Below are 20359 nucleotides of genomic sequence, written 5' to 3'. Positions count from 1 at the left end.
ATACTCGAATGGCATTTTATGGTGTATTCTCTCAGGCGTTTTGTCTTCAGCTGTGTGTTCTCAACCTTCTTGTTTTCTTGGACTTTTGTTTCTTCTTTCAGCTGGTGAGTCGTCAGACAGAGGAACCAATATTACCGAACGTTTACAAGACAGTGCAGTAATTCAAAAACTTTACACAAAGGATGCAGTCTGAACTTCCACCATGCTGGGAAATTCTTTGCTCCCACAGATTTTCCTTCATGCATTTGATTTTGAAAAAACAAACACACACACAAACCCAAAATCGAATGTGATGAGTGATCTGTACTCATTCCAATGTGATAAGTGTAAATAACAGGGCCACAATTTATTTTCATGTTAATTTTTAGCAGTTAACAGTCTCAAAGCTATCAATATTTGTAAGAGGAAAAACAACAATCCTGAAAACACTCCAGTTAATGTTTCGTGCAATGCAAAGCAAAAACTGAATTTCAAACATCCTCATTAGTCATGCTGAGATTAGCTAAATCTATTTTCAATAAGAGACTTATCCACAAAAGCAAGCAATGTTTATGATGAAAAAATACAGACACACAAATGTAAGCAAATCAGCACACTTGGTACAGCAGTTATATCTTGAGAGGAATTATATTTTCCATGTTGGCTGTATTCGACTCTCAACTCAAGAAAGCACTAAACCCAACAAGTAGTGTATGTCCATGCGAACAGAGAAGAATGGAAAAATGCAAAGCCCAGTCTAATGTAGGATACTGTAACGTGCAACAAACATCAAAGCTTTGTCACCCTCTTTTTGAAAGTTATAATAATAAAAGAAGTCATTTGCAGAAATCCAAGGATTTGATCAGACCCAACCAATTTCTTCCTAGTACATCTCTTTGAGATACCTAGGGTCACCAAGTACTTAGAGGGCAGTTTTCCATTTAACACACCAACAAGAGTGAGAACATCATCTCTGCTTTGCTCATGGCAAAAAATAAGATCTGTCTCTTTATTTGGTCTTACCGTTATCCATGGATGGGACAGAGCTTCCTGAATTGTAAGCCGTTTCCTAAAACACAACAACACAAAAAAACCCCACAGACTTGAATGAGAAATACCTGGTACACAAATCCATTGACCTACACTTCTCAGAAGCTTTGTATGAAGCTTTTATCAAGATAATGCCAGGACTTCCAAATTTCAGGGTTATGTTTCTCCATGAGGCATACTGCTTGTGTGTAGTTTAGTAACTGTTCTAAGTTTCAGTAAGGAGCTGCCCTCACTCCACACAATTTTAGTTCTTCTTCAGTCAAAATCTACCTGTATTTTTGTGTACTCTTCCATAAAACGTGATAAAATGTTACTTTGTTTTGTTCATCCTACATGCTTAGAAAATAAATTCTTTCTATACATCTTTAAGAAGACTGTGTCTGAATCAAGATATACAACATTAATTATACCAAAACTGTCCTTTGGAACACGATTTGCATCACTGCAGGAGCTGCCATTTCCTGAAAGCAACATTTCTGTGAGGAATACTTCAAACCTAATCAAACCTGATCAATCCTAACTTCTTTCTGCATTGTAGCTGTTTGGTGGACAGCACATTAAGAGCACTGATAATCAAAGGTAGAAACATAGCATTGCACAGGAACTGCCTCTGTACATGGGACAAATATCAGTATCACTGGTTTGTCCTTTCTTAAAAGGAAGTTGCTAGACCTGTGCAAGCCTCTTGTCAAACCCCACCTACTCTAGCCTACTCTAAGGCCTGAGGATTTCCAGAAATCTTGATCGAACAGCTTGCCTCTTTCTCTCTAATACCTATTTTCTCTCCTAATGAAGCCATTAGAAAGAACTGCAATGGCCTGACTTCCCTCCAGGACAAATAGGATTATGGGGAAGGAAATGCTACTTCTGCATGCACTTTATTAAAAGCAAGAAAAACTAAAAAATGCTCTGTAGTTCGTATAAACTGGGAATAAAGATCTGCATAGCTGTCACACAAATTCTGAGTGAGTACAACAGATGCAGAGACACTTAAGGAATAATTCCACTATGAGCACATGTGAAGATTTTTCTGCCCTTGTGCCACTGGGAGCATATTCTGGGATCATGTCACCTCCTTGCAAGTAGTTCATAATAGACTGAAATATTGGAATGGTAGTTACCCTGAACTAGAGGTTTTGTGCACCATTTTCAGCCCTTCACCTATACCCTATTGTACTTGACTCAGCTTGACTCAGGTGAGAATTCAGTCCTGAAAGAGAAATCTACCTGAGGAGATTTGGTTCCTTTTCTTCGGGTTTCTGGGTGCAGTGATTAACTAGAGGAACAGCAGCATTCTCCTGCCTTACTTTTGAATGGCAATACACACTGCGGGGAAAGCTTTGCAGATTACTCGTCAGGCTATGTTTCACCAGGTTTATCTCAGAGCAAATGGATCTTTCTGAATTTTTACTTACCGTGTATCTTTCACCAGGAGTTTCCGAATAAAATCTTTTGCCAAATCACTGGTATTGCTGAAAAATTCTTCATCAAATTCATAATTCACAGCTGTGATGTTGGCAAGTGTTTCTTGTTTAGTTTCCCCAAGGAAAGGCGATGCACCACTAAGCCTAGATAAGCCAGAAAGAAGAATCAATTGGAAAAATAAACAACAGAGGTCCCCTAATGAAATTACAGTGACTGAGTAATATACTCTCAGGACATTTGTGGATCTCGTGTTGTAGCAGCCATGTCACATGGGAAATAACAGGTCCAGCTTTGGCTCAACACGTCTGTGGTTATGAGTCAGACTCGTCTTGAAAGTCTCTAGTGCAGCACTAATGTGTGCACACAGATAAAAATGCACAGATTCTCCTAAGTGTCTCATTGAAGTAATTGCTAATCAAAATAGAAAAAGCTTCAGCTGAGGAGAGTCTCTATCCCTGTGAACCCACAAACACTACCAGGCAGAAGCTTCTATTGGCTCCAGGCAGATAAAGTAGTGTTTCTATGGATTTTCTTTGGGTGGGAAAAGCCCTGCCTCTACTGCCTTTCTGTCTGCAAAGCTACTGACAAGTTCCCTGCACAGTGAGTTCAGCCGAGAGACCTTGCTCAGCTGGAACCAAAATATGATGTGTGATTGGAAGTCAGGTGCATGGCCTTGCCTAGGGGCCAATTCTGCCGGAGAGGTAAGGCCATGCTGCTCATTAAAAGAAATCCACAAACAAAAGGACTTTGGCTGCAATAAAATCCAACTGTCCTGAACAATGCAAAATTTCATTCTGTTGGCACTCTGCTCCAACTGCAAGGATATAATGGAGACATCATCATAATAAAATGTCTTTCAGCAATCTTTACTTAGAAAAACCTTTCATCCTGCTTTGCCTCTCTCTCAGCTGTGACTGACTACCTTCATCTTCAATGACTATTTACCTCTGCTCCATAAAACTCAAGTGTCAAGAACAGATTCATTGCAGACTCCTCCTGCTCTGCTTTGCCTTCTCTCCCCTCCCCTCCCTCCTCCAATCCACAGGGATGCTGACTTGCTAAAGTCTGGTTTATGGGAAATGTTGTTTATACCAAGGAAACTGATCTCATCCCTTTAAAAAAGTCTTCTATTTTAATTATTATATTTTTATGCTTATCTATTATGTCTAGCTTTGATAGCATAGTTTCAGGATGCAGCAGGCTCAAAACAGGACTGCAGCAAAATCCTGGGATCTAAACTGAGGTTTTGAATACTAAACTGCTTGCTTACATGATCCTGCTCAACAGACCTTTCACCCTGTCTGTATTGCCATTACCATGTTGACTGGGAATTTGGGGGTAAGTAGAAAGTTAGATGGGACCACCTGGGCCATTCAGCCCAGTCCCCAGCTACCACATGTGGTTTTATCCACAGAATAAACATTTAGGTGCATAAAGTGTTTCCTCTCCCTCTACAATCATGCAATGACACCAAAGCAGCTGACACAGCAAAGCAGTATGAATGAGGTCCAATAGTTGTCTTTCATGCAGTAAATTTCACCTCATAAGCCACAGTCAATCTCACTTCTTAACAGGTTTTACATACTCCCTCTTAAGCTTTTGTTCCATTTCTGTTAGCCACAAAGGCGGCTACGAGCAGGCACCTCACCACAGACCACAGGCATTGTTCCAAAACTAAAGCTTAGAAACCTGCCCTAGAGCCTTGGTTTCTTTTACCCTTCCCAAAACTGTGCCAGGAAGCAGCTGTAATTCCACCTTGTGGCCCTTCGCTGAAAGGCAAAGGGCAAAGCCAACAGTGCTCTATATTCTCATCTGAAATTTTTTTTTTCTTTGGGATCAGTTTTGAGGTCTGTGAAATGGGAGGATTCTCAAATCCTAACACCTAATGCAAATGACTTTTGTCATATCCAGCCTGAGTGCCTGTAAACATCTATCAGCAGACCTCAGTAATAAAGGCTTTGCCCTTACAACCCAGTGAATCACTCCACTAGCTACTGAATTAAGGACTTGTAGGCATTTTGCTCTCTGCACCTCATGATGGCATCCATTTGATTGCTGCCATGTTTGCTAAAGTAGGTGGTATCATTAAACACACCCCATTTACTCAGAATTCTTCAGAACAAAAAGCTTTAAAATTAACAGGCAATATTAGTTAAAGGCATACAAATTTCTAGTACATAGCGTATCATGCAAGCTGAACCCTCCCATTATAAAAAGCACACTCTCTTTTTCTGATCTTCTGTAGGGAGGCAATTTTCAACCTTAATTACTATGGCAATCATTACTAGCCAACCAGGTAAAACGGATCTCCTACATTGGATAGAGTACAGAAACCTGCTTCATTCTTCTGCCCCCAGGACAGAACTGTCAACGCAACAGAAAAACCTCGAGAGCACTTGGCTGTCTGTGCGTCACTGTAATCGCATAGCAAGTATTCCCACCTGCTTATCTTCAACTCCTAAGTTTTCCTCTCATAATTTATGAACATACATAAACAGCAGTTTACAAAGTTTAATGTCCTGTCAAGTACATGTGTCAGTGAAGACCAGAGTGCTGATAAAAAGCAAGGGTCTGGACAATATTTCAAACCCCTTTACCTGGGCTTGGGCTCAGCCAGTATCCCTATGTTTTTCTGCACCATAGGACAGAAGGAAATTTGTTGCATTGAATCTGATTTCTCAGACCATAGATCTTTTACAGGTTTTGGGGCCTAAGTCTTGGCTATAGCCCAAGAGTGGATTTAATTCCACTACATTTGTTTTCCACCTTGAAAAGACAATCCCTCCCCTTCAAGCCTCTATACTTGTACTGAGCCCTGAGCTGTGTGGTGCAAATCCCTCTAATAGTAGACTGCACCTTCGTTAAGTTTTGCAGCAAGTTAGTCTTCTGAGTGTCATAAGGAACAGCAAAAGCCCAGGGTAGGAATGTTAAGGAGAGGCATTTCCAAACATGCGGTATCCACCACGCACTGCTCTCCACCAGTCACAGGAGCTCGATTTCAATGGAAGCAGCTAGGTCCAAGGATCCCTGACTGCTTCTGTAATTCTTGTATCCAACCACAGGAAAGAATTCTTGAAGCAATGATTGCTGTTCCTCCATTGCATGCATCCGTTGCCACACAAGCAGTTTCACAAATTGTCAAGCTCCATCTTAAAACTCTCTCAACTGCTTGTCCCCAGGATGCCCACAGAACCTCATTTCTTTGAGAGTCTGAGTTCGTCATAATTTCCTACTTTTATTTATTCATTACCAGTCGACATGCTTTTCTTCTAAAAAGTATCTTTTTTTTTCCCTTGTGCTTACTGACTGCAACGATACTCCCAACCAGCCTTTGCTTTACAGGAGAAAAAATTGGCTTGTTAAAGCTAGTAAGATGAATTCTCAGTTCCCAGACTCAAGTTCTCTGCTCCTATCCCAGCTTAAATTCACCTTTTTGAATATGATTGACCATATTTATTCAGAGTAATCTAGATTGCTGCCTTTACAAGCAACTTAAAACTTTCCGCTTTTCACCTGAAATAACTCACCTTGTAAATGGTACTATTATACTTGCTATTCCTATTCTCTCCACACACTGGTAGCTCATAGCCCATCTATGAGCAACCAATATGCTTGGGCTTTTCCATCCTCTACCATTTGGAGCTGATGAGGTCCCATAAGAAGCAGAAATGCCCAGTGATGCTAGAGATATTTGTTCTTTGTCTGCTCAGAAAGCCCCTCTTCTTTTAACCCTTATTTTAAACTTGAAAAGGCTGCAGGAAAACATTTGTCTATGAGACAAACAACTGCCCACCCCATGTGCGCAGCTCCTTTCTTAAATAACTAAAGGGGAGAGCTGTTTCGTACTAGTGCAATAGTGCTTTAGGAACACTTCTAAAGGAGTGAATCTGTTGTACTCACAGTATGTAGGTGATGACTCCTATGCTCCTAAAAAACAAAGGAGATTAATTCACAGGGTTCTACATGACCTGTATCCTCTGCAATATACACAATATGAAAAAGTCAATAGTAGCTGCTGTACAGGCAGAAGAGCCATCGTGGGCTTAGATAACTGCTAATATCTTTCTTAAAGAATGGTGTTTCAGGGAAAATGTGAATTTTACACATAACTTCAAGTAATGTGGATATTTGAAGTGTCTTTAGGTATTTCTACTTTAGCAGGTATTTACTACAGTACACACCAGAAATACAAGAAACAGAAGCAAAGATGTTTTACTTGAGGTGACTTCTTTTGTCTGCCTTCTCAGCAGATCAGATTAGTACACAGGTCTCCTCTGCATGCAGTGCTCTTATAAATAAAGCCATCACAAGCGCTGCAGGAACATGTTTTCTTTTAAGAGTGCTCCTCTGCAGTGGACAGTGGCACACTGTTAACTCTATATCTGCCATCATTAAAGTTTTTCATTGTAATTTTGCAGAAGTTAAATGCTTAGCTTTTAATTAAAAAGAATACATAAAAATGGAAAGACAGAAAAAAGACTTATTAACTGCACTTAAGTTATTTGTTTTGTTTTTAATTTGTTGTAGTAGAATGCATTCTATTCAGAGCAAATTGGAAAAAGTAATAGTAGGCAACCTGGAGGGGAAAAAAAAAAAAAAGTTAAAAACTTACCACATATCTGCAGCTAGTCCAAGCGGTTCATAGTTTACTATTTCTGGAGCTGTAAGAAAAATGTATTCAAACATGAGCCATTGAGGTAACAAATTTTTACCAGGCTGAACTGAGTAGCAGATCAAGAATTACCAAGAGGGAGAAAGGGGAGGTGGGAAAAAGGAAAGGTAGTTATAGGATGCACTGTTTATAGTTTTATAGCCCTGATAAGAATTCAAGTTCACAAGTGTCCAGAAGAGATTATGTAGAGTAACTTGCAGCATAACGCAACTCAAGAATAAGGGTCAAGCAGATATTATACACTAATTACAGTGCAAATTATAACAAATAACAAATTATTTCACCTCCCAAGGATACCGTTACCCCTAAGAATCTGAGGTTTTGTTTTGTTTTTAACTAGTGCCATTAAAACTAGTTTCTAATGGCCAATCAGAAACAGCCCTTGGGCAAGAGATTGAAATTACACGCCAGACTACATTGCTGTCCATGTCAAATCCTATTATCTTTATAAGAAACACTTTCGTGTTGGAAAACATCCCCGTGTAAGACTGCATGCAAGAGAAAAGACCAAAGTGAGGTAATGAGATAAAAAAAGGTGTCTGTAACAGTTCTGTTTAACTGGGATATGAATTACAATTCTCTCCCTGCCACCTAACACCCAAAACCCAACCTCAAAACCTCTAACAGAAACTAGTAGAAAGGAGTAGGATTAACCTAAAATCCAAGCAAGACAGATTAGAATTAGAATCAGTGAGTAACAAAAAAAGAATCAGGTGGGAAAATGTAAGGGGAGGTGAGGGTTTTGTACTCAACAGGTGTACAGTGTGAGGCAGTTCTAGCTGGAAAGCAATGATACAGATTTTGCCTCAGTCTTCACCAACAAGTGCTCCAGCCACACCGCCCAAGTCACAGAAGGCAAAGTCAGGGCCTGGGAGAATGAACTGCCCACCACAGGAGAAGATCAGGTTCAAAACCATCTAAGGTCCATCTAAGGTGCACCAACGTGAAGGTGCACAAGTCCACGGGACCTGATGAGATGCATCCGCGGGTCCTGAGTGAACTTAGCCTGAGTGGCTAAGCCACTATCCATCATATTTGAGAAGCTGCGGCAGTCCAGGGAAGCTCCCGCTGACTGGAAAAGGGGAAAAAAAAAGGAAAAAAGGAAGACCCAGGGAACTATAGGCCAGTCAGTCTCACCTCTGTGCCCAGCAAGATCATGGAGCAGATCCTCCTGGTAACTATGCTGAGGCACATGGAAAATAAGTAGGTGGCTGGTGACAGCCAACATGGCTTCACTAGGGGCAAATCGTGCCTGACAAATTTGGTGGCCTTCTATGACAGGGTTACAGCGTTGGTAGATAAGCAAAGAGCAACTGGCTTTATCTACCTGGACTTGTGCAAAGCATTTGACACTGTCCTGCATGACATCCTTGTCTCTAAAGTGGAGAGATCTTTAAGGCCCCTTCCAACCAAACCATTCTATGATACCCATGTAATTGTGTACCTGTGTACTACAACACAGAGAGCTTACTTGCCTCAGGCAAGAAGCAAAAAATTATAATTTGTGTTTGCAGGGTTTCACAATCTCAGTCCTGAATTTACATCTCTAAATATTTATTTGGCAGCAACCTCCTCTCACAGGAGTAGCACATCCCGTTTATAGAAAGCACCTTTCACCTATTCCAATTTATAGAAATAAAGTAAACCTCTATATTTAGGTCACCTTGATACAAATGAGATTGAAACTACCTCTATCCCTCACTTCTTAACTTTGAAAAGATGTCTCAACTTCCTCATGGAACTTGCAATATGAGACAAAGGAATGGGTCACTCGCTCACCTACAAATTCTGGAGTTCCAAAAATGTTTTTAAATTCAACTCCATCTTCTATTTTGTGAGCCAGGCCGAAGTCAATGAGTTTGATGTGTGGAATAGGGATATTCTTGTCTAGAAGCATAATATTTTCAGGCTAAAAATAACAAAATATAGATCTTTGTTATTATAATATTAGTATCTTGAGAAAGTAACAGAGTTCTCAAGTGCCTTTTTTTCTTCACATATACAACACTGTAGAACAAGAAACACATACCCATGCCTAACCACTTACAATTCATCCTTTTGATAAATGGATGACAACTGTGAAATTTGACATCACTGAATGGACCAGAACTTCATAAAAGCAAAGTAAATCTATTAAGAGCAGTATTTCCATTCCTTTAATTTTATCTCATGCAAAGTCTCACTTTATCTTCCCATTAGCACTCCTAAGCTTATTTTCTTAATGATGGTTATTGCTAGGATGAAAACAAGATACCCTTGTTTTCACAGTGCGACAGAAGTTTTTCACACAACCATATGTAGTTCCCCAATCTGACATGATAAACCACTAGGTTATCGGCCCCGCAGCATTGTGATATAACACAGTGGAAGCTCAGTTCATCCTGTCCCCTCTTAAAACAGAAAATATATCCCTGGCCCACAGGGCCTCCTGGGAAGATGTCACACCCTGACCCCTTGGATTTGTCTGAGTTACAACAACTGGTGCACACATAAGAGCAGCTAGCAAGTAGCTGAAGCAATGCAGATACCTGGTGCAGAGGCAGACTGCCATTGCTTGATCCTGATGGAGAGCTGCACCACTGAATATTTTGACTGACAGCAACATTACTGATCTGTTCTTGGAATTTACACTGGGAAACCTCACTATTTCTGCCCAGCTGTCCCTATATTGTATTGTAACCCACTGGAAGATGTCTTATTAAATGCTTCTTGAGGGATTCTAGTCACATCTGAAATCTACTTAGAGAAGGAAAATACTCCCCTCTATGAGACTAAATTCACAGCTGCAACAAGGCCAGGAAAGTTCTTTACTATATGAATGGTCCGGAAAATGGAGAGAGTTGGGATCAGAGGTCCTAGCTCATATATGACAGCAAGCTATTAAGAGAACACGTAGCATTTCTCACAGCATTGTAGGGATCCGAAGCTAGAACTGTGAAATTAAAGCTAACTTTTTCAACCATAGACTTTTACTTTCTTTACCAGACATAACAGATATTTCATAAACTTATTTCTTCAACTAAATTTCTCAGCCTTAGTTGCTCCCTACCTTGGCCCTATTTCACAGGTTTCAGAGTAAACTATGGGTTCAATATATCTCCCCTGAAGAACTTTAATGTATTAATTTGTCATAACTTAATCATAAGCTCAAGAGCAATAGTGAGACAGTTTGATTCCCTGCTAGCAGCTGCCTGGCCTTTTCACAGCAGATCCTAACGTGGAAGCAGCTCCTGCTAACACTTACTCCCAGTCAGAGCTGCACTGGGAAAGAGAGCATATGAATAATTTATTGTCACAATCATTGGACCAAGAATATTTTAGCATCAGGCTAACAAGTCCGTTTTTTCTTCCATGGATCTAGGGCATATGCGTTCACCTCAGATAAATGATGCAAGCTTGTTTAAAGCAGACAGAACAGACTTCAATGGCAAAAAGTCACAGTTGCTACCTCTTGGACTGTTTTATTCCTTAGGTGGTGTAAGTCACTGTAGCTCCACTGCAGTCGATGGAGCCCTGTCAAGTGACGAGATAGTTATGAATCATCCTCTATCTAATCAGATCACTGCTTAAAAATACACATCTAATTTAACACTAGCAAAACTCCAAACCCAGCCCTATAAAACCCAGGAGAGTTATTCTGTGAATATGTTTTAGGTCATTTGATATTCACTATCAGTGAAATGATTCTTTACTTCTCCTTTCTGATTTCTGTCTTGCATTTCTTGTAACATCTTCATTGACCACCTGACATTACTGGTATTAAATATCAAAATTAGTAGCTACAGATCAGTATAGAAAAATTTGCACCTATATTTTCACCATAATTTGGTGCCACTGGATATTACACTGTTTTCTAACACACAGCAAAAACTTTCAGTCTTTGGCTTCTAGATTCACATGGTAATTTCAAAATCAAGTGCACATCCTTTTTATGTTCACGTATCTCCTGCATTTTTTCACATGCACCCCATGAAGATTTGGATAGTAGTTTGCTAACCAGTTTCTTAGGTTCGATGTGATTTGCAACATTTGTGACAACTACATACATGCCATTAACACTGACTCAAGATCAAGCAATTTAAGACAGAGACAGCATTAGGCACACATTTAGCCCAAGGAATCAGGATATATATCCCAAGAATCTGGGAGGAGTCTATCTATAGCACACACATAATTAGTAATTAGTAATAAGGTAACCTGGATTTAAAGTTGGGACAAGGAACATGTAATCAAGCAGTAGAGTTTCTTCCTTTTTCCTTCATTTTAAACCACTCCCTTTCTGGTTTATTCTGCTTTCTCCTAGGGGATAAGTGCACTTTGAATGTATTTCTGGAAGCAGCAATGTTTGAGGTAGCCCGTTCAGTAGCTGTGAGTCTGCTACTGAGAAAGCACTTTCTTCTAGTCTCGAGGAGTTTCATTCCAACGGACAACAGACTCCTAGCTTCAGAGAAGCATGTTCACCTACGTAGGTCACAATCAAAGGGAGAGACAGACAGTTTCTTCTGTATTGTCTAGGTCAGCTGTTCTGATATCAAAGTCAAGGACCAAAGCTATAGATGTCACTTGATATAGTAGAAAGAGAGCTCTGCGCGATGTGCTTTCAAGGCCCTAAGCAGCTAAGAAAGTAAGAAGTCTTTCTGTTAGCCAAACTGCACTGGATGACACATACTACTCATGTAATTCTAAACACACTGGGGATTGGAAGCAGCAACAGTTATTTTTAGTTGGATCTGGCCCTCCTCTTCCCCAAAATGCATTTCTTCTGTACATTACTCTGTTTTTTTTAATTACTCTGTTTTTAAAACAGCATGCTTTGGATGGTATCCCAAATGTAAACAGCTGAAGGATGAAGACTTACAATTTCTTTTTCTCAGTCAGTAAATAGATAAGCCCATCCAAAAGTTACCACAGGCCTGATAAAGGTCTGCCTTGGAGCACTTAGCCGTGAATTGCATTTAAAATGGTCTTACCTATTATTTTAGGCATGATACGAAACACAGATACCCAAAAAATTGTAGAAGGTGCAGCCCGTCATTAAAAAAATGACAATAAGTCTAAATCAGCACCTTTACCTTTAAATCAAAGTGAGCAATTTTCTTAGAGTGAAGGTAATTCACACCATCCAAAATCTGCTTGATGAATCTGGTTGCTTCCTCTTCACTCAAAGACTCCTTCTGTGCCAGGAAGTCAAAAAGTTCTCCTCCAGAAACCCTGCAAAACACAACAGAAAACATCCTGTTATCTGCTGCATTGCAAGACATAAAATAAATGTAAGCACATAAAACTGAAGTAGCAAAAAAACTTCATACTGTTAAAGGCCAGTCTTGCAGACAATCTAGAGTTTTGTGTTCCAGTCCCAGATGTGCCAAAACTTCCTTTTGACTTCAGCTCTCTCCCCTGTAAATTAAGGACTAGATTTCCCTAATTCATTAATGCTGCAAGGTTTGATTCATCAAGGATTATAAAGGACCAAAAAAAGGTACAGTGTTTGATGAATCTACAGACGTGTACATATTTCAATAGGTAGACTTTGATGTTAACCACTTCAACTGCTATTTTTCAACATTTTCATTTTAGATGAGACAGAGGAAATAGAACAAGTTGTAATAGTCAACAACTGTTAAAGAATTACTTCTCTTATCAGTTGCCATCAGAAACATGAGGCAATAAGATCTGCCAACAGAATCTATCTCCTTTCCAGAAGAGCCATTACGTTGTTCTAATACAGATTCTTGCCTGACATAACTGACAGGAAAGCATTTGGGTTTTGCTGAATATTAAAAAGAAAGCAGATTGTAGCAGCTTGGAAGGTCCTTAAAATTGGTTTCCCACATCATGGAAGTGCTACTAGTTACTATGAGTTTTCACATCAAAATTGAAATACATTCCATGCATATTTAGTATGCGAGACTTCTATTTTCATTTTTCTGCCTTGTATTGAGAGCTCCAGAGTTATTTTTCTATATATTATAAAACAGGACAATCTAGATATTGAATTGGGCATTGTTTGCAGTTGTTATTCTTTATTATGCTTACATTTATTGTTTCCAGTTCACACTGTCATTGGTATTATTGATTTATTATCATTCAGATTTACTGTTCGGGGCACCTACAAAGTGGTTGTTGCTCTTGGGCTCAGGTGTACCACCTGTCTGTGCTCACCATTGAGTGCAAGCACAAGACTTGAGAGATCCAACAGTCATTTTGGAAAACAAGCTTTTGGCCCTGTTGTCTGACAAAATATCTATCAAAGAACAGGCAGGTTTAAATGTTCTAAGTTAACTGAGTGCTGTGACTTATGGACAAGTTAGATCACGCTGTGCACTGCAGAGGTCTTTTGTGCAATCGTTCCTCTGACCCTAGGGTCCTACACAACACTGGCGGTGACAAGATGGTGATTCCCTGCTCTGCCTCTTTCAGAGGAAACTATTGTGAACAGTTACAAAAACTGCAAAGAGAAGTCAACTGCAAACAAGAACAATGTGTCAAAAGCCACAAAGACATTGGGCTTATTTCTTAGCTTCTACTGTTGCTGTGGGTGACAGCATACCATGCTGTTCCAAAGGCAGAGATTTACACAGGGCCTATTGACTTGAGCATTGATTACTGGATTATTTTTTTTTGCAGCTCCTACATAGTCAGAAACTTTCTAAGCAACATGAGGCAAGATACTTCACTTGGGCAGAACTCACCTCACTTCACCTGGACAGAAGTCACTTGATGCTTTAATTGTGACAACTAAATGGCTGGCAAACAAAAGTAAGCTTAAATGACCCAGGAATATGTTGCAACTGCTGTCTCTGGCTGCCGCCTCCTCCTTCCTATTCATCTCAGTTACTCAAGCCTGTGAGACTCTTACTTGGCCTCTGATTTTCTTTTTAGGTGATACATACCAAAGGTACCAGCACTACCATGAGCCTTACTGGACAGGTTTTGGTTTACCCCATGCATTTCAGGAGCCAGGGAATACTGTCTCCTTTCCATATTGTAGTAGGTTTAGAGGCCTTGGTTCCTTAGTTTAAAAATTATTACAGCTGACTGTAGCAAGCCCAGTGAAGAAATTCCTAAGTAAAACCTGGTAGTCTCTTGGTCAAATCTGTGTACAGAGAGCAGGCAAGTCCCATTTCCTTAATGATTTCTATTCAAACTGCACTTAAGCAATCACCTGTGGCAAGCATTATGGCCAGGTCATCAGGAAGCCAGCTGTACTGGGACACTTTCTTGTACTTTTCTGGAATTTAACCATGTAGGCACACTACTCCCTGTTCCTCTTTTACCCTGTAAAATCACCTTGGTGATTGTTACTTAAGGTGGACTCTTTAATCAGGACTAAGAATAAAAGTTCCTTCTTGGGCCAGGCCAACAGCCCATGTAGCCCAGCCTCCAGTTCTCCAACACCAGCAAAAGAAGATGCCACTTAAGGAGAGGACACAAGCTGAGCTACTTTGTGAAAGCTGTTCCCTCACCTTTCCCTGGCGCAGAGGACTGTGCTAAGGATGTTAGAGGATACCTTCCTGCCTGGAGGAGACTGGCAACTTTCTTTTGAGGAATCTTCTTTGATACACAGAGGATTGTCAGAAAATTTTTCAGCGGCCCAGACTGAAGGTACTTAATTCCCTTTCTCTCTTGCTGCCCCCAAGAGTGGTCACTTAAAACAGATGGGTTAGCTGCTCAGGGCACACCAGGGATTTTGCCCCAATGGCAACCTTAACAACATCCTAGGCAACCAGCTATGCCTAAGGCATCGCTGAAGAAACTGTACAGCCTGCAAGAACAAGGATCACAGGAGATTTACTTGCTAGCTCCTTGCTTTCTTTTCCCTCTTTTCTCTAGTTCACACTAACCTTGTATCAGGCTAGGCAGGGGGGACTTCCAAGGTACAGATTACAAAATAAAAGTAAAAAAGGAAACAAAAAAAAAGATTCAGGGAGTCTGAAGTCCCTCTGTTACTTCATCAGCAAAAGACTCCCTCTTACAAGTACATGAGCATTTCATTTTCTGAAGGTCAGAGATCAGTGTACATTACAAAGAGTCCATTAACCTCCAGTCTCTTGTGGTATAGCCTAAGACATTAGCCTAAGCTGCAGAGACCTTAAAAGTGTAATCTAAAGGAAAATTCAGTAGAAGAGATGTGACGATTTCCCATTAACAAAGACTCAGGCTTTAAAACCAGGTTTGAGTAAATTGTACAAAGAGAGTGGTAAGCAGTTTAGTGTAGGATCATTCTTATCCAAGTTATGCACCTGAACTCAGCGAAACCATCAGGCAGAAACGACTAGCAATCCCAAAAGTCAGCCATTATAGAATCCCAGAAAAAAAGCTGTTCAGCACTAACTCCTTTGCAGTAAAACACTCATAACTGCACTATAAGTTTTATTTGAATATCCAGGGAGGTGTGTTTTTTAAATCAGCACCACTTGTAAAAAAGCAAATGCTCCTTTCTCAAAGGACCTTAGGTTACAGAAAAATTCCTTTCTCTGGTTCCATCTCTTTCCCTTTTACCATGTCACCTTATTCCCACGGCAAACAAAGAAGCAAGCAAATAACTTTGCTCTTCCTTCAAAGTCCAATAAAAGACAAACGACAATGCTGCCTTACTTCTTGGAAATAGCTGTTTATTTTGTGTACACTACCTTGACACTTACCATAGAGGAGACTGGTACACCAGTCAAACCTGCCTTTAGTCTGCTTTGGTTTGGGCACAGCAGCCTCTAGGCAGGGCCCAAGGGACAGAGAACAGCAAGGTCACAAAAAGCTGTGGAGAGCATATCCCTGAACAATGTGCCCAAGGAAGGGCAAACCATGTGCCTGCCAAACTGCATTTAACAGCAGTGGACTCGGCAATGCTCTTCCTGCTCTTGAACAGGAGAAACAGCACCTGTAGAATCAAGCCCTGTGTAAAGAGGAGATAGTCTTGCCTGTACCAACACAGTGAGTTTGGGAGAGGGTCAACATTTCAGCCAAAGCTTCCTTTAAACACCAGCATAGCTTCTTCAATAAATCACAAATACTAGGGACATTCTTTGGAAGCTGAAGTCCACTGTAGCTTAACATAAGATTAATTGGCCAGGTGCTGTAACGCTTATTTTGATAAACTGCAGGGAGTAGGAGACTGATATCAGAGTGTCAGGAGGAGAGATCATCTGTTTACAGAGAGAATTTAATTATCTTTATTAGCAATTATCATCAGCCTCAATTTGTAGACAGCAGCTGAATGCAGTGGCCTTAATCAGGTCAAAACTCGGTTGCATCCAGCCTTTTAAAAGTGCAATAAGCTACAGCCTGACAATAGGACACATAAAATGTATCGAGCCATGTGAGGCCAGGAAAAAGCAGAAGGTAATGAAATGGGTGGTTGTTTTAGCACAAAGTAGCTGCCAGTCAGAAAAAGCAAGCTCCTTTCCTGTCTTCCAGTGCATGGTTAGAGAGACCAATATTTGGCCATAGACATATACTTAAAAATTGACAGATGCTTATCATGACTTATATGCCATCTGCCAGCAGTGACATTAATCTTCAGGAATGCTCCCTGGCCTAAACATTGGCTGCCCTGGAAAGCTAGTGGCTATTTCCCTAGCTCAGGGATCAAAGCCTCATTGCCTGGATTACATACACAAGGTCGTGGCAGGTGTCCTAGGGAACATGTGGTCTACATAACTTCAGCCACAGTGTCTCTATATTTCCTGCTTCATACATACAGAAAAATTGCATCATTTACTCATTACCTAAAAACTGTAGTAAGTAGAAGTCAGGGTGCCTCCTTGCTTACGGCTTTAGTATCATGAATTGACAGATAAAGGATATGTCCTCTTCTGCATAGCTCCTCTAAGACTCAGAGCTTTGTAAACTAGGTGGTATTGATTCCACAAAAGAGCAGCCCAAAAAAGCTTAAATTGATGTCTGTCTTCCTTCACTACATGACAAATTTAATCCCCTTAGACCAAGACCATACATCCTGACTAGCAAAGCTTCATTTATTAGAAGAGCTACTTCCATTCCTGGCTCTGATGAGCACAGGCACACAATTCTACTCTCTGCTTTGTATGACAGTATTCAGGTTTTCCCTGGTTCTCAATGGAGATTAGGAAGGCTGAGGCACATAAATACACAGATATAAATCTGCAACATGCACTAAGATAATTTACATCCCTTTCAACTCCTTAAGATAGACTAACAGCACACACTATGAACTGTACAGGTGGAGATGCTTTGGACATAGGTCTCTATGATCATCTGTGCACACAGATTCACTCACTTCTATTACAGTCTTGATCCTCAGCCATGAAACACCCAGAATGGCAACAAGTCAAGTACCAAGTTTCATCCAAATTCATTATCCCAGTATAAGTTTGGGTATAAAGAGACCCAGTCACTTGGTGCCTCCCTTTTTTCATTTCTTGAAAAAGTGAAATAATTTTATCATGATGGATTATTTTTTTTACTCATTAATTGACATTAGGGAACTGTAAAATTTTCTTGAAATGACTCTCAAACTAACACATCAACATTAACACCATTGAATTTGGGAACATTCAAATGTTCTACAGCATTCAGCTGCACATGCACTGCAGAGGTGCAAGTGATCTTCCTGTGACCTCCCAGCCACTACAGGGCAAATCTAATATGCACCAGAATGGCTGGCAAATAGTGCTGAGAACAGAAAGCCAAACAGCAGCAGGCAACTTAGTGCCCCTCCTGATTTCAACGTGAAGAATTTGCATCCCTGGGGCGAGCAGCTGAAGCTGAAATGAATTACATGACCTACCTAAAGCGATGATAATTTCCTGTAGCATCTAACACTTCAGTATATTCAGTCTATCTGATAGATCAGTTACTCACTCTAATCATCTTCCCTTGGTATTGCACATTAGTAATCGTGAAAACTGCTGCAGCCAGTCTATGTGTTCTGTTCTAGCTCTGCAAAAGCAACTCTTTGCTCTTTTGGGATATCACTCGTCCCTTATCACAAAACCTCTACTTTAGCCTCTCCAATATAAGCTGAAGTCGTATAAACAGGAATAACTCTTCCAATGTCATTTTGATTTGTATTGGGTTGCAAGGCCAGGAGACAAAAATGCTATTTACACAGAGCAAAGCTCTCCTGGCTGTGCTAGAAAGAGGTATTTCTTCTTTAAAAAAAATCAACTTCCTATTCCTCTTTATTTGTTAGGGTCCTTCTACATCACATTATGTTTTACAAAACTGAAGGAATTTCATCACACATACATTAGTGTCAGCATTGAGGTGACTGTGTAAACTTTACCCTCCACACACATTTCAGATTAATGTCACATAACCAACCCCTGCCTGCAATCCCCAAAACATGATGACTTTGAAACACTGTTAAAATTATATGACAGCTTTCCAAAACACGGACAGCCATGTCTGTCCAAACGGTGGATGTTAAGAATCTCAAGCCAGGCAGCAGAAAGAGGCAGAACACATTCAAAGCAAGTTGTGTTATAAGAGATTACATTATCAGTCTGTGGTCTGCATCTGTGTCAAAAGTTTCATCTCAGTTCCATCAAACATACAGGAAGGGCAATAGGGTGTAAGAAATAGCCTAGAAATACTATATCCCAAAGACATCAGCTCATGAAACAGGCAGCCAAACAGAATTCATGCAGGTAATTTAATAGCTATTGTGGAGACCAGCAATTTTGATACTGCTTCCTATTCTAGTAAACCAGCATTTCTCTACACAGTAAACACCTATTAGCCAGGTTTTCTCACTTCCTTTCAGTCCGTAAGATTAAATACAAACAAAAGCATCAAAGGTGACTTCCTGAAATGCAAAATCATGTTCCAACTAAGCAAAGGCTCCTTAGCCAAGGCTTTGTTAAGATGATTCCTGACCACACTTTCAGCTTCCCTGGGCCGTGCATTTATTCTTCCAGGCATGGACACACACAGATTCTGCAGAACAAGCCGTTATCTCCTCAGTCCAGACAGAGAAGCTGCTGTTAGCTGGTTTTAAATCTCTTCTTGAACAGCACAAACCAGTTTGCATTATGTAGCCAATATATGGTTTAGGATAGTCATCCTAAACCAGCAGCCTGGCTACCCAGTGGGTCACAATGCAGGGGTGAGGCTACAGCAGCCCACAGATCCCCTGGTTGGGAGGTTCACTTGTCAGCAGGATCTAAATGGCAAAGATTTTCCCCCATCACATGGTGAAACAAGAGAAGAGCGAGCAGTTCTTCTTCATTCCCACCCTGCTGCTATTCATCCTTGATAGTCAAAGTCTAGGGATAAAAAAAAAAAAAAAAAAAAAAAGATATTCCCTTGCCCTTCTCCCCTCTTTTCCCCTAGTCTCCTCTAAACGAGGAAAATATGAGAGTAGTGAGAAGGGCTGCAAATTTTGCAAAGGACTTGATGGCTTCACATGCATTGGAAGAGGTGAAAGCAGAAAGAAAAATGAAATAAGCATTCAGTGGCCATTTGTGCTTCCCCCAAGGTTCACGTCAGGGCAGCACTAGGCAGACATGACGTAATCCCTCTGTTAGTAAACTGTTTGCAAGCTGACAACACTCCCTGGCTCAGTAACAATGGCCTCAGCTGATGTTAAGGTGCACCTGTATCCCCAGTGCACGTGGATGAACTGGGGGGGCCTATTTATCAGCAACCTCACTCAATTCTCCTGCCAAGATCTGCGAGGCACAAGAACACAGCAGCTCCATTTTAACAGTGCCTTGATATTCTAGCAGCCTCTGCAGATCTTTCCGGTTCCTGTTTACCTCATCCTACCCCAGAGGATAGGAAGTCTCCTTACTTACAGCTCAAGGATGAGGACCACATCCGTCTTGTTCTCATAGATGTCATGCAACTTGATGATGTTGGCATGCAGAATCTGCTGCAGAATAGTAACTTCCCGTTCAATTTCCTCACGTCTCACTCCACGACGGCTGGCCCGACTCTGACGTTTTTTAATGAACTTAGCAGCATACTCTATACCAGTGCTTTTTTCTCGACATTTCTTCACTATAGCAAATTGGCCACTGCAAGGACAAGAAGATAACAAAAAATCTCTTAAAGCTTTCATATAATCACAGCTTCCCAAACAAGCCATTCATATACACAGCTTGATCCTGCAACCCCTGAACAACAAGCTTGTTCTTGGTACAACAGTGAGGGCTGTCAGAATTCTGCCGTTAAAGTCACTAGAGCATATCAAGGTAGCCTCCTACTGTGTCTGAAATTTAGGAAAAACAAGCAGTGTCTGGCAAGAAGGGA

At 40.6% G+C, this 20359-nt stretch overlaps 1 protein-coding gene across 1 annotated transcript in view; it reads right to left on the bottom strand.

Annotated features, from left to right (window-relative positions):
* The window catches only part of LOC104165492 (death-associated protein kinase 2-like), a gene marked incomplete at both ends in the record, with an annotated part of 29775 nt that extends 9651 nt beyond the window's left edge, over positions 1-20124 (bottom strand). The window contains 7 exons of the mRNA XM_009705139.1: positions 1003-1048; positions 2445-2597; positions 6355-6381; positions 7067-7115; positions 8906-9035; positions 12199-12337; positions 19903-20124. Coding sequence (XP_009703441.1) covers positions 1003-1048; positions 2445-2597; positions 6355-6381; positions 7067-7115; positions 8906-9035; positions 12199-12337; positions 19903-20124 — 766 coding nt within the window. The remainder of the gene's footprint in view (positions 1-1002; positions 1049-2444; positions 2598-6354; positions 6382-7066; positions 7116-8905; positions 9036-12198; positions 12338-19902) is intronic.
* Between the last annotated feature and the right edge of the window lie 235 nt (positions 20125-20359).

The sequence above is a fragment of the Cariama cristata genome, unplaced genomic scaffold, assembly GCF_000690535.1.
Source record: "Cariama cristata isolate BGI_N322 unplaced genomic scaffold, ASM69053v1 scaffold8238, whole genome shotgun sequence".
In the NCBI taxonomy this organism is placed as follows: Eukaryota; Metazoa; Chordata; class Aves; order Cariamiformes; family Cariamidae; genus Cariama; species Cariama cristata.
This window is presented reverse-complemented; position numbering and strand designations above follow the sequence as displayed.